Source organism: Myotis brandtii, unplaced genomic scaffold (genome assembly GCF_000412655.1).
Source record: "Myotis brandtii unplaced genomic scaffold, ASM41265v1 scaffold144, whole genome shotgun sequence".
NCBI classification, from domain to species: domain Eukaryota; kingdom Metazoa; phylum Chordata; class Mammalia; order Chiroptera; family Vespertilionidae; genus Myotis; species Myotis brandtii.
Genome location: NW_005355159.1, coordinates 2,846,324 through 2,870,275, shown reverse-complemented (window position 1 = coordinate 2,870,275; position 23,952 = coordinate 2,846,324). Strand labels below are relative to the sequence as shown.

Genomic DNA, 23,952 nt, shown 5'->3' with positions numbered 1-23,952 from the left:
AAAACTATTTGGAAGAGCTGCACAAATATGGCACCAACTAATCTTTTTGCTTATTCCCAGATTGGCTTGATCACCTGGGAAGAGAACAGGCCATGCAGGTAGAGCCAGACTTTAGGTGCCAGAAGAGGAATCCAGGAAACAGACCTGAGTTTAAGATGGAATCTTTAGATCTGGGTTTAATGGAGAGCAAGAAAATTGAGGAGTGCCATCCAAGCACTTTTAGAGTTGAGTGAGGACTTGACACACATACACACCCTTCCCCATGGGCCTTTGTTTACATGATCATTCCACTGTATTTGTACTGTTTCCCCTCAGCTCCTCGGTCAGGCTGGTGGAGCTTAGCCTTAAGAGCTCCACAGACTTGGAGGCTCTGATCACAGAAGAGGGTACTTGAGCAGCCACTCTCCAGTGGTCCAAGGCTGTGTTTGTTTTGACATCGATCTCTTGTTTCTGTTACTGCTTTCTGGGACTATAGCACAAAGAAATGTAATGATTTTTTTGTTTTGTTTTGATCTGCATGTATCCGATGCATGACCTGGTGACTTGAGTTTACCATTATCCTCTTTTTTTTTTTTTTGCTTTCTGATTATTATGTACCACATAACTAAATCAATAAAGAAGAGACTGGAGAAACAGCTGTTTAACATTTCAGGGGTGATGGAGTAATGCTATCTATAAATATTTATGTTTTCATGAGAAGATGCCTTTTTCTTTTGACATTTAGGCTCATGGAGAGATTCACCACTGGGAGGGAAAGAGAAGGAAGAGACTTTTTTCTTTCTCAGTAAATTTTATTCATGTATTTCAAAGGGAAGGAGACAATTAAAAAGGAAAGGATTTTTTTATTATAATTATTTGTTCTGGGGCAAGAAAATATCTAACCAGTCCTGGCTGGGTATCTCAGTTGGTTAGAAGGTTGTCACTCAATTCCATGGCACTTTAGTATAGTTAATAACTTTTTGTAATTCTGGTTCTATCCACTAAGCCGTTCTAGAAACTTGGGCTTACAGAGAGCAGAGCACTGATATTTACCATGCATATCACATGGTTTTCTTTTAGTAAAGGGTAGCCCAAGCCTTTCTTCTGTCAGTCTGTCATTTCCACTGCCCACGATATGTTTTTACAATTTATGTTAAACATCTATCTTTCCTCTGTCTCTTTTCTGTAAATCTGGTTTATTGCCCATGCCAGATGGTTTCTCCCCAATTCCCGTCTTTGTCAGTTCCATCTATTGATATGGTCCCTCGCCGCCGGAGCCCTTGCTAGCGGGATTGTTCTGTGGGTAGATTGAACTATAAAATCTAGATTGATTATTGGCATTTCCAGTTGTTAATGCATATTCATTTAGCTAACCCATAAATCAAACTGCTGACATCTGTCCCTTCAGATTTCAATTTTTCTTATTTTCTTAATATCTTCTGGATTGCTCTTTAAAAATATTGATGATTCCTTTCAAAAGGTGAAATCTAGCTTAAGAAAATCTGAAATTAAGAACAACTACCTAAAATTATGCATAAACACTGGTAGGAGATGTGTCAGAACGTTAGCAGAAGTTCTCTCTGGGTGGTGTGTGGCCAGACATGGAAGTTTGGATTCTGACAGACCTGGGGTTAAACCTCCCTTTCCTCCTGTGAGGCCTGTTACTTAGGAGACGTAGACTCTTATGCCTGATTATCTAAATGGCTCCTCTCTCAGTGAATCATTAAGTGAAGTGCGTAGTTCAGTGTATGGCTTGTAATCACGCATCACGGGAAAGTTCAATTGTTAATTAAAAAAAAAACACGTTAGCAATACATGTTTCACCCATTTTACTGCTCACCTAACACAAGCACTGTGTTTTCCCATGTTTCTTCCTGTTGTAATCAGCACACAGTAGCAGGCAGAGTCCCCAGCTCAGTGACCTTTGTCAGGCCACCTATCCATTGTGTCCTGGTTGTCTTACCTGGATGCAGTCTGAACTCCTTAGCCTGGGATTGTGTTGATGACTCTATGAGTTGACCTAGAGAAAGGGCTTGAGTCAGTGTCGGACACATAATCACTTATACGTGTTTGCTGCTATTGTTATTTTAGACATTTTAGAAAATATATGTATTATGACTTAGCACATTCAAGAGAATGGGAAAGTTACTGCAAAGATTTACATGTCCTGCGGAGAGCTGGACTTGATGACTTCTGTGTCTGAGATTGAGGATACTGCAGGCTATGTTTAGTGTAACTGGAACATTGCAATTTTTAGATAGAAAATGAGGGTGATCTCAAAATGAGTAGTCACAGAAAATGAGGATCCTTTGGAAAATGTAATCTCGTGAGTGAATGCCTGATTGGTACTATGATAATAGGCCGATGGACTCTGAATTTTCAGAAATGTAAATTTTGGTTACGTTCCTTAGTTTGTTTCAGTTCTCTACTTAAGTGCCAGATTTTTAGATCTGGGTTCTAATAAAAATGCCCTTCTGATTTATGGTGAAAGGATTAGCATAGGCAAGTGGCAGGCATATGTTTTTAATATTCCCTGTTTCTTCAGAATTCATCATTGCTTAAACATGCACCATTGCCTTTTTGAGGGATGTGTGATACTGTGGGTTTGCAGCCTTTTTTCCCACTGGTCATCGGTGAGCAATGGAGACCTTGCAGTGGAAGAGAATGGAGCTGGGAAGTGGGAGATTTCTTCCGTTTCTGAAGTGAAACCAAGCACAGTCGGTCTGCCTTGTCACCTCACAACCCATGTCCGCGCTGCTATATTAACACTGAATTAAGCACACATATGAAGAAGGTGACCCGAGAAGTCCTTTTCATACATTCTTCCGAGTTCAATCTGGAACACCCTGAATATTTATTTCCAGATCATTGCAGAACAAAGCTTTCTATGTTTCCCAAGTAAAAACTGGTCTATTTGTACTCATCCTGGTGGGGCGTGTCCTAGTGACAAAGCCTGTGTTATTAGTATCAGCAGTAGCTAGAGAATCTGCTTTCCTGGGATTTTATGGGCTTGTTACCAAGGGTCAGAAAAAAAAAACTAAAACACACATAAATAGTGAGATGAGTTTATTCTCAGTTATCCAAATGAGTGGTAAATAATTCACAATTCTCCTGGTCTTGACCTTCACTTTTATTTTTCTTCTGTGTTTTTTTTTTTTCTTGGACCTGACCTTTTATTTTTCTATCATATCTGTTTTTGCAACAGCCTCAAATCATTTGACTGAGTTAGGTTATAAAAGAATTTAAAATAAGAGTTCATTTAGAGCTTCTTCCTTCTTCAACTTGAACGAGGAAGAAAATAGCAGGACTTCAACTTGAATGAGGAAGAAAATAGGTAGACTCCAGGGAACTAAGACATCTGAGTGATTAATCAGCATTGTGTCAACCCCAGGTGAACAGAGGGTTCCTGGAAACCCAGCTTAGCCTTTTTACTGGTCTGACAGCAAATGACAGTATATTCTACACACAGGCCAGAAAGTCACCTATCTGCCTAGATCCTCTGTTTTTATCTGTGAAATGGGGATACAAAAAAACCCATTTACTTTGTAACCTGTTGAGCAAATCAAGGGAAAAGACACCTGTGGATGTTCCATGGGACTCTTCAGTCCCGAGAGAATACTAGGGGTAGCAGCTTCTGTTTGTTCTGCTGAGGTGTTAGCTTGGAGGGCTGCTATTTTGGAGTGAGGGTTACAGATGTGAGTGTTCAGAGAGCCTAGGAGAGGAGAAGGGAGCCTGCTGGCTGGGGTGATTAGAAAGACTAATCTATAGAAGCAAAGCTTGATGCTGATGAGCTTGAAGAGTGAGTGGCTAGGAAGAACTGGAGAAGAAAATGGGGTGGTGCATCTCAGACAGATGTAGGCTACACAGGCGGAAATAGAGGCAGTTGTAGCAGGGATTAAAAATACATCCGTTTTGTTAAAATGGAGAGTTCTTACAGCATAAGTGGGTGGATGGGGCCCCTGACCCTTGAGCTATGCCTTGAACCTGATTGCCCATACATTTCAAAATGCTGTATGCATTAAAAATCACCTCCAAGCAAAATGATAATGCTATGAACACATAGGTGTCTGCTGTGGGTTCATCTCTGTTCACTGCCCTTTCTCAACAGTGCCGGGGGTCTGGATTTGTCTGCAATAAAATACCCCTCCCTCCTCAGAATTTCCTGGTCATTAGGTATCATCCTATATAATAAAAGCCTAATATGAAAAATGTCCCCTTGACTAGGAGTTTGACCGGAAGTTCGACCGCTGGCTATGGCATGTGCTGACCACCAGGGGGTGGTGCGGAACATGGCGGGCGTCGGTGACAAGGCACTGGCAGTGGGCGGCAGTGGAGGCACTGCCAGCCCCAATGGGCTTCTGGGTGAGCAGGGCTGCAGCTGCCGGGACCACAGTGGCCGGTTGGGCTCACCATGGGTTCATGCAGGAGCCGGTCTGCCGAGGTTGGCTGGGAGAGAGCGTGCTGCCCGCCCGGCTTCCATATGGTGCCCTTGGGCGGCCCAGAGGCCCACGCTGTGCCCCGGCCTATGGCGTCCGGCCGCTCTTACTACATCTCCGCGTGGGGACTCGGGCGTCATGACTCAGGCAGAGGGGGGTGTGGGGGGGCCTGGGGGCCCAGGTGCTGCCCAGAGGTCAGCTGGGACCTGCCCTTCCATACCAGACACTCACGCTTCGATCGCCGGCCGGGCCTAGGGACCGCACCCATGCATGAATTTCTCGGACCTCTAGTCTTTAATAAAGGGCAGCTCTCAAGTAAGTTGTCTGAAAGAATCTGAAACGTGACATCCTAAGACCGTGATAGCTGATAAATGCAAATCACTGCTTTTGCAGTGAGGTTTAACTGGGGGCAGATCTTTGTGGTGGAATTTTAGGTGATAGTGCCAGGAGTGAATCCTTGGTCTGCTCCAGCCTTACCACATGCATGGCCAACTCTGTTCATTCTTCCATGTGGACGGTCTGCTTGTGGTTTTCTAGCAGTGGGACCTTCAGAAGGTCTTTTGATCTCAAAATTATAGTTTCTTCATCTGAAAATGGAAAACAATATCACAGGTCTTTTCACATCATTCTGTATTCTATGTTGTAAGCATGCTACTTGGTTCTCTTAGTGGAGGTAGAAATGCTGACTTGCCCTCCATCCATGCACTAACATTTTAAGTCCTTCTCTTCAGCAGGTACTAAGCAATACACGTGTTCCCTGCCCACAGGAGCTTTCAAATCTTTGTGACTGATGTGGCTTTGGTTCTTTTTTGAGTTTCTCATTTGACAAACTGAAGAACATCATGTAAGCCATGAGGTTAAGCTTCTGTGGTCCACGGAACAGGTTTTTGATGAGTAGAAATAGTTGGGTTTGCTGGATGTTTGCCGTCTGTTCATCTTTCAGTTATGATGTTAGTGTGAATAATTCCTAATGACTAATTTTTAAATATCTGTTTAAATCTTTCCATGGAATACATGTTCATCCCACAAACATTTATTAAGCATCGTCTGTGTGCTGGTCACTGTGCTAGGGCCTTGAGACCCAAAGATGGCTATAATGGTATAGTCCTTGCTCTCAGAGGACAGTGGGGGAGATGGACTTCTCATGGCAAATGTATTCTCAGGACTGTGTTGTGTATATATCTTATTACTGGTGTATTGGGAACAGGCAAGAGTACTCAGCAGTAGCCCTGTGGATTATGGGGCTCAAAGCAGCCCTGTGAGCCAACCACTTGGTTGGAATTTTTATTGACTTGCCTGGCCTGCCACTAAGTTCACATATGTGTAATGTCTTATTTCTAGTTGAAGTATTCAAAGTGAAACGATTGTCTTGGCCTCCTATCTCTCCCTGAGGAACTAAAGAGAGATTCTTACATGAATGTTCTGTCTGGTTTTCTGGTCTCCCCGCTCTGTCTGCAAAGGGGAGCATGATCATGCTGGTGTTTTTGTAAGTGAGCTAATTAGCCACAAGGAAAAAGCACATCAGCTGTGTTCACGGACTATTTCTCCCGAGCTGCTTGTTAGCTAGAGCTCTCACAAGTTGGGGATGTGGGGACTAGGGGAGTCTCTCCACTCAGACTCTGCCCTTGGGGCTCTCACTAGTTGGGAAGAGGTGTGAGGGGCCCAGTGAGGAGACAAGATTATTAAGGAAGGCCTTGGCCCCCTGATAAAGCTAGACTGGAGATGAGACCCAAAGGGACACTGGACCTTCTCTTTTCCTGGCCCCTCCTTGACTTAAAGACACCTGACCCCTGTGAACAGTTGACCTGACCTACATTCCTGGATGGTGACAGACAGGTACCCGTGTGTGCCTGTGGGCTCGGGATATGGAGTCTGAATGTTATCTGAAAGGTGCCTGAGCACAGACAGCCCAGGAGGGCAAGGCAGGGAGCACGTGAGATGCTGGCCTTTGCTTGTGACCCAGTCATGATGGGTTCTTACTTGTTGGGTGAGCTCTTCCTCTTCTTCCCTTGCCCAGGAGCAGGTAAGGGCTGGAGAGAAGGGGGAGCTCTTTCCAGGGCAGTTTTTTTGAGAGAGAATTGTTTGGAGGAGACTGAGATGTAAACACAGATGAATGATAGCTTTTATATAGGCCCATGTTTTATGCTGACATTTGGTTATGTGATGCATGCTGTTATCAAATAGGCCTGTGTTTCACCTGCTGAGAGGGACAGGCGGAAAGGAGGGTGAGGTGCAGCCATTGTCATTTGATGCAGTGGTTTCCCATGGGTCAGAATCCAGTCCCTGGCTGGAGGGAGAGGACAGGGTTGGTGCACAGCTCTTATTCTCTTGGAGATCCAGGGTCCCACTGACACACCTCTGCTCTGCTCCGTAGTGCGTGATTTCTTTCTTTTGTGTTCTTGAGTTGAGGGAATCTGACTGAGAGAACAGCCTACGACAGGGGTGGGCAAACTTTTTGACTCGAGGGCCACAATGGGTTCTTAAACTGGACCGGAGGGCCGGAACAAAAGCATGGATGGAGTGTTTGTGTGAACTAATATAAATTCAAAGTAAACATCATTACATAAAAGGGTACGGTTTTTTTTTGTTTTGTTTTTTTAGTTTTATTCATTTCAAACGGGCCGGATCCAGCCCGCGGGCCGTAGTTTGCCCACAGCTGGCCTAGGAGCTAGGCGTTGCCTGCTCCACAAACATCAGCCTTGCAGCTCCTCCTCAAACACTTCTGCATCTAGAAAAAGCATGTCATATGACTTGAATAATGAAGAGGGTTACTAGAGGGTGAGCTCCATCGAGGCAGGAATCTTCTCAGCCTTTGCTCCCTGATGCCTATAATATCTACTCGTGCCAAACCGGTTTGGCTCAGTGGATAGAGCGTCGGCCTGCGGACTGAAAGGTCCTGGGTTCGATTCCGATCAAGGGCATGTACCTTGGTTGCGGGCACATCCCCAGTGGGGGGTGTGCAGGAGGCAGCTGGTCGATGTTTCTCTCTCATCGATGTTTCTAACTCTCTATCCATCTCCCTTCCTCTCTGTAAAAAATCAATAAAATATATTTAAAAAAAATATCTACTCGTAACAGATGCAAAATTAACCATAAAAGAAAGTTTGCAGCTCAGGTGGTAGCTGACCACAGTGTGCTGCTTCCAGTGTTTCTCCAGTCCCCATGACTCACAGTGATAATAGCAAACCCTGACCTGTGCTTTCTATGCGCCTTTGCCTGTATTAACTTACTTCATTCTCTAGTACCCTTATGGGTACATCCATCATTGTCTCCCATTTTATAGAGGAGGAGACTGAGGCAGATTGTAGTTAAGTAACCAGCTCAGTGTGGCAACTGGTAAGACAGGGGTGGTGTGGGAGCACCTCCTGGCCCTCACTTACAGGGCAGAGATCCAAGGGGTGGCTGCTCTTCTTGACCAATAGTGGGCATTCCTTTCAGACAGGAGGCCTTGGCTGAGCTGGGCTCATTTGGCCCAGGGTGGACTGGGTGAGGCTGGGCAGCGGGCACTACTGCCATCATGCTGGGTTGTTTACAGCTCCCGGGGACTGAAAAGTATTTACTTTAGAAGGAGACTGTCTGGGTTTCACCACTGGTTCCATTGGCTCATCTTCCACAATGGATGGCACAGAAGGTTTTTGTTGGTCCAGGCGACCTTCACACACACAATTGGGGCAAGAATGGTCAGAGTGGGAAGAGATTATAAAAAGGAAAATAATGCATCTTTTACGCATCTATGCCCTGCCTTTTAGCAAAACAAACAAACAAAAGGACTTAAGGTCTAATAAGATAGCATACATTCCAACTGGGGCAAAAGAAAAAACAAAAACCAGGATAGGATCATAAAAGAGAGGCAGATTGGACTAGAACTACATACAAGAAACAGTACACACATTGGCTCTGAGCCCTCTTGCAGCCCAACCAGAAAAGGCACCCTGGTCAGCGCTCTCAGGCTCCCAGCCTGGAGGGCCGGGATGAGCAGAGGGTGAGGATACAGAGAGTGGAAGTGAGGGCCAGTTGCTGTACCCGTGCTGTGCTGCCCTGAAAATACCACAGCGGAGTGGGAGCGCCAGGCTTTATCATGACATGTTGTCTGAGCTGTGTGGTTTCCCAGGGCTTTAGTGGAGATGTAGTGAGACTTCTCCCAAGTGGTGAAAACACATGCTCATCTTTAGTTGACATTTCTAGGTTGCCATATGCTTTAATCCTGCTTTCTTTTTGTCAAAAGTCAGGACACTTAATTCCAGCAAATGTCCGTTTTGGTGTGAGTGGTGCTAGACATAGCTCAGTGCCATGGTCCCTGTGGGTTGGTGATTAAATCACTGTGCATTTGGTTTCAGATCTCACTGAGGTTTTCTTGTGTGGGTGATCCTCTTGCATGATAATAACAAAAATACCTTGTCTTCATACATCTTGTATAGTTTAGAAATAATTTTTCATGTACATAATTTGCATTTTTTAGACATCTTCATGAAGGAGAATGCTGGTCTTTTTCGTTTTGTGCTTGGGAACATTTAGTCATAATAAAACAGAGAGCTAAGAGAAAGAAGAAGAAATTGGAGTCTTTAAGTCTTCGACCACTGCAGAGCCCTTTTAGAGGGACTGACTTTGTTTTCTGGTGTTTTTGTGTGTTCCCACGTAGTAATGATGGCTTTTTCAATAGTTGTTTTTGAGATAATACAAAAGTTGAGAACATGAACCTTGTAATGAATCTCTGGTGTCCCTTGTTCTGTTGAGCATCTACCCTGAACTAAGGATAGTGGCTTCTATTCCCTGGTGAGATGTTAAGATGTGGAGACAAAGGGATCCCGTGGAAATAGTTGGCCAAACACCGAGCGTCTTCTGGGAGCCAGTTCCTTCCATGGGAGCTGGTGGCTTCCCGCTCCCTGAGGAGCAGAAAGAAGAGAGGCGATGGGGCCCAGAGGTCCAAGGCTTCATGGGCCTGGCTTTGTACCTGAACCTTAGTCTCCTGGTCCTATACCCCGTCCTTGAGCCAAGACTTGCCTGCTCCTCTGCTCTCACGCAGAGCCAGGCAGCAGCATGGACAGGGCCCAGGAGAGAGGTCATGTGGTAAGGCTCCTGCCTCCAGGAAGGGCACTTCACTGTCCTGGGACTTCCCCCGGGATCACAGTTGGGGGAAACCATGTCCATATAGATAATGTGTGGCTGTGGAGTTGGCAGCAGCCCCGTGATGTGTACTTCTGGATAAAAGCCTTAAAAGCATAAATCAGAGCTGCCACCTGTTCCCCCACCCCTTCCAGCAGCTCCTCGGGAGGTGAGTCTTTTCCTGTGCTGCCAGCCCCTCTCCTCACCTCTTTCCTGAACCTGCTGCCCTGGTGACACCCTTCCACGGCTGCCAGAGGTCTCCAAGCTGCCAATCCTCCAAGCTGCCAGTCCTCATCCTCCCTGAACTGTGTCAGCCTTTAGCCCAGTCGATCGCTCCCTCCTGCTCGATGCACCTTTTTCTGGCCCCACCCTCTCTCCGCTCTCCTCCCTCACCCACCACCTTCTTATCATTTCCTTCTCCTTGTCATGATTTTAGAACGTCTTTCCAGGACTCGGTCCTCGGATCTCTTTCTTACTCTTTAGATCAGTGATTCTCAACCTTGGCTGCACATTAGAATCACCTGGGAATCTTTTTAAAATGCCCCACCCCATAACAAAGAAACAGAATTTCCGGAGGATGAGGCCCAGAAATCAGGATTTTAAAAAGATTCCCAGGTGATTCTAATGTGCAGCCAAGGTTGAGAACCACTGCTCTAGATGATCTTTCTAGTCCCAAAGATTTAAATACAGTAGCCCTCCCTATTACGTCCCCTGCTTTGTATCTGACTCTCCTCTACCTTTCCACTGAATAACCCCAGACAAACTCATCAGAGACTTGTCACCCCAAACCTGTGCCTCCCGCAGCTTCCCCCACCTCCGTCAATGGCTTCTTCACTTTTCCAGTTGTTTGGGATAGAGATTTTCCTTCACTGTTGTATTTTTTGTTTCTCCTTTTCCCTTTTGCTTCCCAACTCTCTGGGCTTCTCTCCTGTGTTTCCCAGCCTCTGTGCTGCAGTCTCCTTGCTTCTTCCGTCTGCTCTCTGCTTCTGCATTTGCCCCCGTCTCCTTGCTCCCCTGTGTGTCTTTGCTTCCTCGGAGCGCCTGTGTTTACTGTCCTGCTGTGGCTTCACGTCATGGGCTCTGTCTATCCCTTTGACTGAATCCATCTCCCTGCGTGGCTGCAGGGACCATTCATTTGCTCTTCAGAAAGCCTAATGATTAGCCTGGGAGGAGCAGCCTTCATGCAGGGACACTTACACTACTTCCCATCCCCAGGGCATGGAAGACACTAACCATCCCATCCTCTCCCGTGCATCCCATAAGTTGCATCCATGACAACATCGAGTCTGTGGCCTTCCCCACTGAATCTTACCACCCTCTGTGCTCATAGAGCTCAGTGGTTCATGGAACCCCACATTGTCACCCGCCCCAGGCGACAGATTATCCCATGGAGTGATCTACATTACAGGGAATGTGTCTGTTTCTAGAGTTTAAATTTTGTTTTCCCAACTTGGGGAGTTGGTTAAATGTGCCTGCACAGAGAGAGTTGGATAGAGCCTTTTATATTTGGCTTTAAAAGTTCTTGATTTTACAGATGGAAAATCATAAGGTATTTTGAACTTCTCTGCTGTGTCCACAATCCAGTCACTGCCCAGGCTGTGGTAATTAATTGTTTGGGGCAGATTCCCACTGAACACTGCTGTTGTTGGTTGAGAAGTATAGCTTAACATTTCTCAAGTAATAAATATTGTCACATTTTCACAGACAGAATTTACTGAGTGTAAATAGAGGTCAGAATGACTTTAGAGTCGGATGGCCTCAATGGTTGCTTCATGCGAGTGTATCTGTCTAAAAATGTCCTCTGTATCCAAATGATTTTAGTCACCTGCTGCCAGGAAGCTGGCAGTCAATCTAGCCTACTGAGCAGTGACCCCAGGGGCACCCATTTTCTAGTCTCGCCGGTCAGCCTGTTGTCCTCTCTGTGTGTTGGCCACCTCACTGCTTCTTAGCACTTGCATTCTTTTTAAAAAATATATATGTATGTATGTATGTGTATATATATATATATATATATTGTTTCAGAGAGGAAGGGAGAGGGAAAGAGAGATAGAAACATCAATGATGAGAGAGAATCATTGATTGGCTGCTTCCTGCACGCCCCCTACTGGAGATCAAGCCTGCAACCAAGGCATGTGCCCTTGACCAGAATTGAACCCGGGACCCTTCAGTCCACAGGCCAATGCTTTATCCACTGAGCCAAACCAGCTAAGGCGCACTTGCATTCTTAAGTGGGAAGGAGGCATACAGGGTGCTCTGGAGTACAGCTTTACTACCCGAGGATTGTCTAATAAAAGACAAAATAGTGTGAGCTTAAAATGCCCATGGACTTAGGTTATTCACCACATTCTAGTTCTAATAGCTGCTGACTATAAAGCGCCTGTGTTGCTGGCCAGGATGGCTGCTGGGTTCTCAGGTGCAGGGAAGAGGCTGGCTTGGGAGACGGGTAAGTTTCTGGCCACAGAATAGAGCAGGTAGCCAGCACAAACCAGAAGCCACTGACTCAAAGTAAATGCACTAACGCGTTGGATTTCAATTTTGAAAAGAAATTATTTATGCATTATTTCAAACCTAGCCTAAACCTGTTTGTTTTCTAAAGCCATTGAACTGGATGAGAAGCAAAATATCCCAATAGTTTGTCTAAATGAAATAATTGAATTGGCATTTTCTTCACTTTGAGACCCCTGAAGAGGGTGCAGCTGTTTGCTACGCTGGGTGTTTAAAATGGGCCGTTCTGGCCTCATTAGTGATGGCTGTTTATCAGTCTGGCATTGGTGTCCCCTCAGGATTCAGTTCTTCCATGAATTATGCAGGGCTGATACCACTGTAGCTACTTTATCTGGGGGGAATTGAGGCAGAGTGGCCAAAATGCCTTGCTCAGATTTATAGTCTCTGGGGATGTGGTTGGTCCTGGAAGCCAGGTATTCTGGTAAGTGGTTTGGTGGGACTCTTTTGCCATTGGGAACATTTGTGACGGCATTGGTGCTTCATCCTCTGTCCCCAGGAGCTGGTGGGCAGGGAGCCCGCACTGAGGCTGCCGCCAGGGGCATTTCAGGAGACAGCAGTGCGTGCCCAAGGCTCTCTGCCTCTCACCTGAGGGGCAGGCACCTGGGAAATGCCACTCCCAATGAAACCCCAAGTAGGAAGCAGCCTGAGAGAAGGAGGCTTGGTAACTCCTGAGTTCTTTCCTCTCAAGGGACTCCAGTGGCCACACTGTCAACCCCAAAACTCTATGCTGCTCTTATTTTAAAGTTTTTCAAAAAATCTAGTTTTTTAATTTGTGTTTTTACTCACAGCATTCTCGTCAGCTGTTTTATTCTCCGGAAGCTGATTCAGTCTAGTGATTTTATTTTTAAAGCTGATTCGGAGTCTAGTGTGTTTTTTTTCCCTCAAGAGGAACAATCATCATGAGCATCCGGGTTTGTCTCTTTGTGTTTTCCAGACATTCTAAGTGAGAGTCTTCGGATCACCTATGAAGATGGTGGCCCTGTCCTTAAAGATCTGCGTCCGCCACTGCAACGTGGTGAAGACCATGCAGTTTGAGCCGTCCACGGCCGTGTACGACGCGTGTCGGTTCATCCGGGAGCGGGTGCCCGAGGCGCAAACTGGCCAAGGTAGCCGAGGGGGACTCACTGGTTTCTTGAAGCGTGTTTGTGTGATCTTCACTTATAGTGAAAGAGAAGGAGGCTCGGGATGGTAAACATGCCCACCAGTGTCTGTGTTTCCAATGAAATGTCTTCCTCGCCTGGACACCGCTTGCTTCCTGTGCGAGGCTTCTGATGACAATGACCACATCTGCCGCTGAGCGACGCCATCCTCTTGGCCATAGATCAGCATCGTGCTAGGCAGTGTGCAAGCCCCTCTGACACACCGTCTCCTTGGCCTCTAATGTACCAGTGTAGCTGCTGGTTTTGTAGATCCTGAGCCCTGTTTCGGGTGCATGAGGACCTCCCATACAGCAGCTTGACAAGCCCGGAAGCGCCAGCAGGACCCAGGGCCGCCTTATGTATGCAGTACTTCGAAGGGGCTTATACATTTTATCTCGAACCTTTATTAAGGAGGCGGGGGGCTTTATGAATTTTATCTGGAACAGTTTTTTAAAAGGGCATTTGTTTTATATGTTTTGTTTAGTGTTTTGTTAAACCACTGACCTCCATTAATCTGAATTTAAACAAAAGCCGCTCATACCATTTTTCCATTTCCCTTTGTCTTCTCTCTACATTTCCTTCCTTTACTTAGTGATTATTGGCCTGACACTTGAGAAACCGGGACTACTCCCAAATTGATAAACCTTTAGTCTGAAAGTGGTGTAAGACTTACCTTAAAAATTGGAAGCATAAAACTCAAACATGACAAGGGTAATTACAGGTAGAATGGGTCTCCTTCAAGAGATCTGTTTCTTACAAAACTGCTGACCTTTAGGTCAAAAGCATCATTTAAATTATTCAAAGCACTCTGTTATTCGTAGACTACCCAGAAGTAACAGTTGCTTACTTCTCCAGCCTTCCTTCCAGATCCAGTTCAATCATTTCTGGTGTCTTCACTTCCCAGTTGCTGTTTTCCTCCAGGTGCCCTACCCTTGGGCTGGGCTGCTTTGCAGCTCGGGAAGAAGAAACCTGTGAAGACCTGGAAGCTGTTTTGTTGAGAAATAGCAGGAGCTCCAACCTCCCCTGAGTCCCTGGGGTTTCCTGGAATCATATTAAGAAAAAACCACGTCCTTAGACAGGAAATTCGACTGCTTCCCTCCGCCACCCTTTGTACTTCTGGGTCACTTCAGGGGATTTCTATGGAGAACATGGACTTTAATTTTCCAACCTTATTCATAATTTGGTGACATGAGAGCAGAGGCTCCATTTCACAGGGAGCCCCTGCTTACCTTTCATCACACGCGTTGGCGGGATGGAGGGACCATTCCAAGTGCAATGGTTCCCCGGGCCCTTCTGTGCCCGAGTGGCGCTGGGCTTAGATGGTCACTTCTGCATTTCTCCAGGTCTGTCCTGTCATCCTTCACGCGTCCTTGGCCTGGTTTTTAGAACAACTATAAGGAACAAAGCCAAATTCGGTTAGAAGGAAATTTGGGCTGCTTTGTCCTTGATAGTTTCTCAGTTCTAACATAAGTACTGCCCACTGGTTGTTAGCAACATCAACCTTGTCGGAGGGGGTTGGTTTTGCAGCTCAGTTCTTATTCCTCCTCATCTGCTTTAGTCCCAGTGGCTGCTTGTGGTGTCAAAACGAAACATTTCTCTGTTGAAGGAGAAGACTCGCGTCCTATCCCAGTCAGCAGACGAGCTGTGTCAGTGATGGCTTCATCGTCGCTTTGTCTCCTATTTTTCTTTCTGTTAACCTTCCAGCATCTGACTATGGGCTGTTTCTCTCTGATGAAGACCCCAGGAAAGGAATCTGGCTGGAAGCGGGCAGAACACTGGACTACTACATGTTGCGAAATGGGGTAGGCTGCTGATCTTGTTTTTCTTTTTTTCATCGCTTTGTCCTGATTCTTCCATGGAAGCCAATATAATTATGCTTGAAAGAAAAGGAGAGGCCCAACAATTGATTTTGATTCAAGGGCATCTTATTAGTAGTCTTGATGCAATGTACTTCGTAAGGGCTGTCCAGGTAGTGATAGAAGATATCAGCAGTCCAAATTCTTGAAAATCCAGAGTAATTAAAGCAACTTGGGGTTAGTATTTAAAACTGTTTCTATGTGCCCTTGTTGGACTTGGTAGTTATGAAAGAAGACACAGCATTTTCCTGTGAGTATGTAGGAAGTATTCCCTGGTGAGTGGTCATAGAAAGTAATGATGGATTAGAGGAAAAATAAAAATATAATACTGACTGTAGTCAGAGATTGAATATTAATTGGTGTTTTTCTCTTGTAAAAGAAAGTTCATATTGGATGTAAGTTTAATAACTATTCATAAAAGTAGCAACAAAAAATAGTTGTGGTATGGAAGGGGAAAGAACTAATGAGTAAAAAAAATTCAATATTCTGTTTAGCTGAATCTTGGAGATACTGGGTTTTGGTATATGAAATGCACATATCTGATTGGTCAGTATTCCATAAAACAAGAGTGAAGTATGTTTGCCAATTAACACTTCCCTCCAATATTTTTAAGACGTGTGGTAAAAAAGAAGTCTCTATTTAAGAATAACTCCCAAAAGTATTACCCATATTTGGCCTTGCCATTACAATGAAAACCAGTTCTACTGTGATACACCACGACTGTGAAGAATTATGGGGGTATTATTTATGGGCTCCATGACACGGAAATTAAACATGGCTTATAACTAAATAAGAGATACTTGGAGACGCACACTGCTGTCTTTTTAAAGGCAGGTAGGAATTTTCCTCTGCTAATTCTCATTAGAGCAGAGCATCCCCAGCCTGTCAGGAGGGCATATGCCGCTTCCACTTTATAGAGGTTAGTTTTCACTAATTATGAGCTAATCAGTGTATTCTTTGGGTACAATTGCACCATCAGGTTTTTAAGAAATCTTGATGAAAGCAATTATTTAGCCCGGGCATTTCCATTTTAGTGGCGAAAATATGAACACTTTGAAGGAAGAAATCAGAACGTGGTTGGGAAAGTTCATTTTTTAAAGAAAGTGTCCAAGTCCATTATCTTGTCCCACATGCAGTATGACCTTTTTGTGTGGTTTGTCCTAGGATATCTTGGAATACAAAAAGAAACAGAGGCCTCAGAAAATCCGGATGCTGGATGGGGCTGTGAAGACGGTGATGGTGGACGACTCCAAGACGGTCGGGGAGCTCCTGGTGACTATTTGCAGCAGGATAGGTGAGTATGCACCTGCCTCGATTCCCGTTTTTGTTTCGTGTGAATCACATGCCTCTACTTTTTTCCCCCCCTCATTCGTTGCTGAGACCATCTTGAGTGTGTCCTAACGCACTGATGTCTGCCATGCCCAGGGGAGTCTGATTATTCTCTCAATTTGCAAACCCACTAACTGGTCTATAAACATTTGAACTCCCCTACTAAGTCAAAATTGAGAGCTTTTATTTCCCTTTCAAAAAAAAAAGGAATTTTTGCCTGGCTGGTATGGCTCAGTGGTTGAACATTGACCTAAGAACCAGGAGGTCATGGTTCGATTCCAGGTCAGGGCACATGGGTTTCAGGCTCAATCCCCAGTAGGGGAAATGCAGAAGGCAGCCAATTGATGATTCTTTGTCATTATTGATGTTTCTATCTCTCTCTCTCTCTCTCACCCTTCCTCCCTGAAATCAATAAAAACATTCAAAAAAAGATAAGGAATTTTAAAATCCTAGATAATAAAAGCCTAATATGCTAAGTGTCTGGTTGTCTGGTCAGCTGTTCAACCAATCAAAGCATAATATGCTAATGATATGCTAAGGCCGCTCAACTGCTTGCTATGATGTACACTGACCACCAGGGAGCAGACAGTTGACTGGTCAATCAGTTGCTATGATGTACACTGACCACCATGGGGCAGACGCTCCAACCAGTAGGTTAGCTTGCTGCTGGTGTCTGGCCTATCAGGACTGAGCCAGACGGGCCAGACATGCCCTGGAGCCCTCCCGTGGTCCCTCCTTGGCTGACTAACCTCCTGCGTCCCTCCCCGGCCCTGATTGTGCACTGGTGGGGTCCCTCAGCCTGACCTGTGCCCTCTTGCAATCCGGGACCCGTTGGGGAATGTTGGCGAGCCGGTTTCAGCCCAAAAATATGGAACGCTTCACGAATTTGCGTGTCATCCTTGCGCAGGGGCCATGCTAATCTTCTCTGTATCGTTCCAATTTTAGTATATGTGCTGCCGAAGCGAGCACGAAAATAATGTTTCTAAAGTCATCTGATTCAGTCTCTCACCACTGTTGGGCATTCTGTTATCTCCATAAATACTCCTGGGGACAGCCTATATATGATTGGTTGTTACAGAGCTTTTCTTCTCATAGCTTCTGTTTATTTCCTCAGAGAACAACTCTGTTTCCTTTCTACATGAAGCCCTTCACATATTTGAAGAAAGTAGTCTGGCCTGTCTTTGTTTCCTCTGGATTCAAAGGAAGCCCAGTTCCTTCAGCCCCTTCTTGTTTGACATTGTCTTGCCTTGTTCTGCATGATCTCTACTTGTTTCTTTTTTTTTTTTTAAATATATTTTATTGATTTTTCACAGAGAGGAAGGGAGAGGGATAGAGAGTTGGAAACATCGATGAGAGAGAAATATCGATCAGCTGCCTCCTGCACACCCCCTACTGGGGATGTGCCCATAACCAAGGTACATGCCCTTAGTCGGAATCGAACCTGGGACCATTCAGTCCACAGGCCGACGCTCCATCCACTGAGCCAAACCGGTTAGGGCTCTACTCGTTTCTTAAAAACAAGACAGGAGGATGGAACATGACATTATGAGTGTAACTTAACTACCTGGACATACTTCATTTAGCCAGAGTTATTTGATATGTGCTCCATGGGTGGCCCCCACCCTCACCTGGGCTAATGCTTCTTTCTGTCCTTTGCCACCAGGGACTCCTTGGATAGTACAGGACCCACACTGACAAGGGAGATAGCGGTGTGTAACCTCTGATCATATAACCTAACTTATATTTTTAGGAATAACAAACTATGAAGAATACTCTTTAATCCAAGAAACAATCGAAGAAAAGAAAGAGGAAGGGACGGGGACGCTAAAAAAAGACAGGACGCTGTTACGAGATGAGAGGAAAATGGAGAAGTTGAAGGCTAAGCTGCACACGGATGACGACTGTAAGTGTCCGGGCGGAAGGGGAGGCCGGCACATGGGTTTGCCACGCCGCCCCCTCCCATCATCTGTATGACCCAGGGCAGGTGTTTGTGTGTTGTTGTTTTTTCTTTCTGTTTTTTATTTCATCTGTAAATATTTTGGTCTGTGTCACTAACGGATTGAGACTCTTAAGAAAAAGTAGCTGAAATGCCATTTCACATCTAAAAAGGTAATCTCTCAATATCAAATAGACAAATCATGTCTACATTTCTCCATTGTCTTTAAAATTTCTTTTTTCAACAGTGTTTGAACTGGGGTCCAAATTATGTTGAATGATACGTTGCTTGCCTCTTTTAGTGTTGAGAACTTCCCTACATCTTTTACATTTTTTTTTTCTTCAAATTTTTAGGGGCAAGACACCATCTTGTTACTTGTATAGAGTTTCGTGTAATCTGGATTTTGTTGGTTGCATACCCATGGTGTCATTTAATATGTTCTTCCATCCCTTTAATTCCTGAGATCTGCAGGCTGGATCAGATTCATGTGTATGTGTATTTTTTAAAAATACAGTCTCCTTCATATGTGATGTTGTGTACATTAAGTCCTCATTTAACATCATCAATAGGCTCTGCGACATTCAGCAAAATGACATATAATGAAACCAATTCTACCATAGACCAGTTGATATAAACAAGGTTTCAGCTCCTACAGCATCTCATCAACATTATAGCAAAATGACGTTATTCAAGGACCTGCTGTACTTCCCATCAGGAACTTGTATCTGTTTGTCTCCTTTTTTGTGATGTTAACAGCCACTCATGACAACTGCCTGGATACGTTATTTCCTTGGGGGTTACAAAACGGTAATGTAATTTTGTCACAGGAAAATAATTTTGTATGGCCACACTGTTAATATTTGGAAAAGCCATTTGTATACTCCACGTGTCCCCAAAAGGTCTGTGCTGTGTGCACTGGCTCCCTGACACCTCCCCCGCCAGGGGATCTTACTTCATGTGCAGGCCACTTAGACCTTCTCAACCTCTCTCTTCCATTGTTCTTGCTGCTGCATTGGGAAGATGTCATCATTGTCTTTATGTTTATTGATCCTCAGTGGGACTTTCATTTCCTCTGACCCTTTCTCCTTTCGCTTTTTTTCTACGTTATTTGATTTCCAGTTGCATACTTCTTTCCCAGGGAGACCTTCATAGACAAATCCCAAGGATTTTTATAATGTGCATGAGACTCTCCTAGGTACTATGGGAGATGAGGTCAACCCAACACATTCCCTGTGCTAAGGTTGCGTATAATCTAGTGAGGCTTGTAATACATATTTACTCACAATGTACGTGTGAAGCCCCGGAGGACTGTGGGAATGAGTGCTGTGGGGAGAGTAGAGGCCTAAGCACCTTGACATCAGCTGTGCGTTTTCTGACTGAGTGAGATTCAAGCTGGGCCATGGGCAGGGTTCTTCCACCCCCTGCTACCTTAGTGTCCCCTCCCCCCAACTACTTTTATTTTCCTCCTCTTTTCTATTTAGGGTTGGAGGTAATTCTTATGCTCAAAGCGTATAAATTATTTCACCTGATGAGACAGAAATATCCACTCTGACTTAAAGGAAAATGCTAACTGGGTTGTCTTGGCATAAAGCATTGATTTCCTTATTTCTTTTAACCCCCAGAAGGAAGGGGCATATTATAAATTCATTGTGGGGCTTTAACTAAGTTTCAGAATGGCTTGGAATGTTCTCTCATTTCCTTTCACTGTGTCATATGGTACATGAGGGCATATGTGAAATTATTTGCGAAGTTAGAATGCACAGTTCTAATGTAAGAAGTAACTATACCTGAATGTCAGCATTATAGAAATCTGGTCTGTATTATGCTGCTGTCTTGATAAATCCCCTAAACCCAGAGGAAGAATAAACACGGCTCTTTTATCTGTGGTGCTGTGTTGCAGTGAATTGGCTGGATCACAGCCGGACATTCAGAGAACAAGGAGTCGATGAAAACGAAACGTTGCTGCTTAGACGGAAGTTCTTTTACTCGGATCAGAACGTGGACTCGAGAGACCCGGTGCAGCTGAACCTCCTCTATGTTCAGGTACCTCTCCCTCTGATGCTCAGACCTGGAGGCTGGTGAGGGTTCAGGAAGGTGCTGGCTGGGCTGGGGTTGGGGCTGAGTGGGAGCTGGCTCTGGCTTCTATCATGTGTGTGCATGCCGTTCCAGGGGCATGGCTCCTGGGTTCCTCACACGTGTTTGGTTGTGGTGCAGGCTGGTGTTTGACATGAGCTGCTGGCCATCCAGAAGAGGGCCTTTATGTGGCCTCCCAGACTGGGACCTGGTGGCCGGTACTCTCTCTCTCTGCCTGGCTTCAAGGCCCTTAGCTAGTTCACCACTTCAAATGCACTAAAGCTGGCTTAGCTAACATCTTAGAATACAAGCAAAAATTGGTCAGAAAATCAGTGCTTCTCATTAACTGAGCAACATTCTCTCAATAACCTTTTTTGCTTTACTACTAACTAATTATTTAAGCTCAAACAAGTCCTTGAACTTATCAGAATTGCGGTTCCCCAACGCATAAGATGAGGGCTTCGCACTAGACCAGTGATGGCAAACCTTTTGAGCTCGGTGTGTCAGCATTTTGAAAAACCCTAACTTAACTCTGGTGCCGTGTCACATATAGAAATTTTTTGATATTTGCAACCATAGTAAAACAAAGACTTATATTTTTGATATTTATTTTATATATTTAAATGCCATTTAACAAAGAAAAATCAACCAAAAAAATGAGTTCGCGTGTCACCTCTGACACACGTGTCATAGGCTCACCATCACTGCACTAGACCGTCCCCAGGGTTTCTTCTGGCTCAAGGAAAACATCCACCTGTCTCCCAGTCTCACTTCTTTTATTCTTTCCTTTCCTCCTTCCCTCTTCCCTCCTTCTGTTTATCCACCTATGTGCCCACAGAAAAAGTGCAGCCACAGCGTCCCCTGTGTTTGTAAATAAAGTTTTATTAGAACACAGCTCATTTGTTAACATAGTGCACATTGGTAAATCCCCTCATGCATTATTGTTTGTGTGTTGTCCGTGGCTGCTCTCGTGCTCCAGGGAAGAATTCAGTAGTTCTGACAGAGACAGCAGGCCCACCTGACCTGACTATCTGCCCTTTTACAGGAAAAGTTTGCCGATCCTTTAGTTAATGGATGGAAGAAGGGCATGGAAGGATAGTTAGGAGGAAAGAGGCTGGAAGGAGGGAAGAAAGAGAGGTAGGGCAATAAGACGGCTCAGAGCCGTAAGTTAGCATGCCCATCTGAGAGGGAAAGAAAGAAAGAAAAGGAAGGAAGGAAGAAAATAAATAGTAACAGCAGTGATGGGTCAAGAAGTGAGAGTAAATAAAGTTTTATTAGAACACAGCTCATTTGTTAACATAGTGCACATTGGTAAATCCCCTCATGCATTATTGTTTGTGTGTTGTCCGTGGCTGCTCTCGTGCTCCAGGGAAGAATTCAGTAGTTCTGACAGAGACAGCAGGCCCACCTGACCTGACTATCTGCCCTTTTACAGGAAAAGTTTGCCGATCCTGTAGTTAATGGATGGAAGAAGGGTATGGAAGGAGAGTTAGGAGGAAAGAGGCTGGAAGGAGGGAAGGAAGAGAGGTAGGGCAATAAGACGGCTCAGAGCCGTAGGTTAGCATGTCCATCTGATAGCGAAAGAAAGAAAGAAAAGAAAGGAAGGAAGGAAGAAAATAAATAGTAACAGCAGTGATGGGTCAAGAAGTGAGAGAAGAACTTCAGACACAGTGAGTTCCTCATTCTAAGACTGTGCGTTTGCTTATCATTTCCCCTAAATATATGCAGCAGTGAGTTCCTGTGTCTGACTGTCTCTCTCCTCATTCCTCCTTTTATATCTTGGGATGGGGTTGGGGTTGATTTTTACCTCTAGGTAATTTTTCTGTTCCTTTTATGATTTAAACTTCAGACACAGTGAGTTCCTCATTCTAAGACTGTGTTTGCTTATCATTTCCCCTAAATATCTGCAGCAGTGAGTTCCTGTGTCTGACTGTCTCTCTCCACATTCCTCCTTTTATATCTTGGGATGGGGTTTGGTTGATTTTTACCTCTAGGTAATTTTTCTGTTCATTTTATGATTTAGGGTTATAGAAAGTATATTGTATCTCCCCCCCCCCACTGTCCCCCCATGGATGTAGTCATTTCACAAGGATTTCTCTTCGCTTCTATTGTTCATGACCCACTTCTATTATCCCCCCCCCCCCACCGTCCCCCCATGGATGTGGTCATTTCACAAGGATTTCTTTGCTTCTATTGTTCATGACCCACTTCTGCCTTCCTAGAATATACTCAAGCTTTAGTTTTCATATACAGGGCACTGCTGAGGCTGCCCATCTGTAGGCAATTTTGGGCAAAGACTTGTTTTCTTATTGCCTTACCCCTGCTGTGCTACATTCACACCGTGTCCTGGATGCACCGCTGTGGGTCGGCGGGCACATTTCCCCTTGCTGCACAGAGTGGGTGCGCCCAGGTGCAGGAAGGTGTCAGCAGGCAGAGTGTGTCGTCCCCCCAAGCTCCTGATGCTTTTTGCTTCCTCTTGTGTTGCAGGCTCGGGATGATATCCTGAATGGCTCCCACCCTGTCTCCTTCGAGAAAGCCTGTGAGTTTGGTGGATTTCAAGCCCAGATACAATTTGGACCTCATGTGGAGCATAAACACAAACCGGGATTCCTAGAGTAAATGATCTTTTGGTTTTCTTTTTTCTCCTCTCTTTTTCTTATCATTATTTATTTTTGAGGTAGCTACATAAAATACGTACTGTAGTTTCAGTCATTTGTGAGATTGTTGGCTTTTACTCAGTTGAGGGTATGATCAAACTCGTTGACCTTGGGGAAAGCAGGTGGCCTGGAAATTCAGTGTTGGGATGACTGAAGGTTATCTGCTCCCAGTTCAGGCAGCCTGTGAGTTCCTCTAGACCAGTGGTTCTCAACCTTCCTAATGCTGCGACCGTTTAATATAGTTCCTCATGGTCTGGCCTGTCCTAGCATTCCTCTGAGTTCAGTCACTCACTTCCTCCATCTTCTGAAACCTCTGCCCGTTAGAGGATTCCTTCTTCATGTAGGGCCAAATTTTGTCACTTTTAATTTTTTTGTTAAGAGTGATTAATCACAAAAACAATATGTAATTATATATGTGTTTTCCAATGTTCTTAGGCAACCCCTGTGAAAGGGTCATTTGACCCCCAAAGGGGTCACGACTCACAGGTTGAGAACCACTGCTCTAGACCATAGACTATGGAACCCCACACCAAGCTATCTGGTCTGGCCTGTCCTAGCATTCCTCTCAGTTCAGTCACTCACTTCCTCCATCTTCTGAAACCTCTGCCCGTTAGAGGATTCCTTCTTCATGTAGGGCCAAATTTTGTCACTTTTAATTTTTTTGTTAAGATTCCTGTATGAGAACGCAGAGCATAAATGACAGAACTTCACATTCTTTATCACAATCTTGCGAATTCTTCGTTGCTCTGAAAGGATGATGTGAAACACTCTCCACTCGTTTCACCCATCAGGTCTTTGGTGCTCTTTTATAAAATGACTAGAGGCCTGGTGCACAAATTTGTGCACTGGTAGGGTCCAGCTGGCCCGCCTTGATGGGGGCCATTGGGAGCGGGCCAGCTGGAGTGGGGGTAGGGGGTAATGGGGGGCAGGGCCGGCCGG

General features: G+C 44.9%; 1 protein-coding gene across 3 annotated transcripts in view; it reads left to right on the top strand.

Annotated features, from left to right (window-relative positions):
• The window catches only part of TLN2 (talin 2), a 434,110-nt gene that overhangs the window by 225,162 nt on the left and 184,996 nt on the right, over positions 1-23,952 (top strand). For all 3 annotated transcript variants that reach the window (XM_014535497.1, XM_014535498.1, XM_014535496.1), the window contains 6 exons: positions 12,958-13,129; positions 14,867-14,964; positions 16,183-16,312; positions 18,098-18,250; positions 20,184-20,326; positions 22,844-22,971. In XM_014535497.1, the coding sequence (XP_014390983.1) occupies positions 12,988-13,129; positions 14,867-14,964; positions 16,183-16,312; positions 18,098-18,250; positions 20,184-20,326; positions 22,844-22,971 (794 nt within the window). In that variant the 5' untranslated portion in view covers positions 12,958-12,987. Of the gene's footprint in view, positions 1-12,957; positions 13,130-14,866; positions 14,965-16,182; positions 16,313-18,097; positions 18,251-20,183; positions 20,327-22,843; positions 22,972-23,952 lie in introns of those variants that run through there.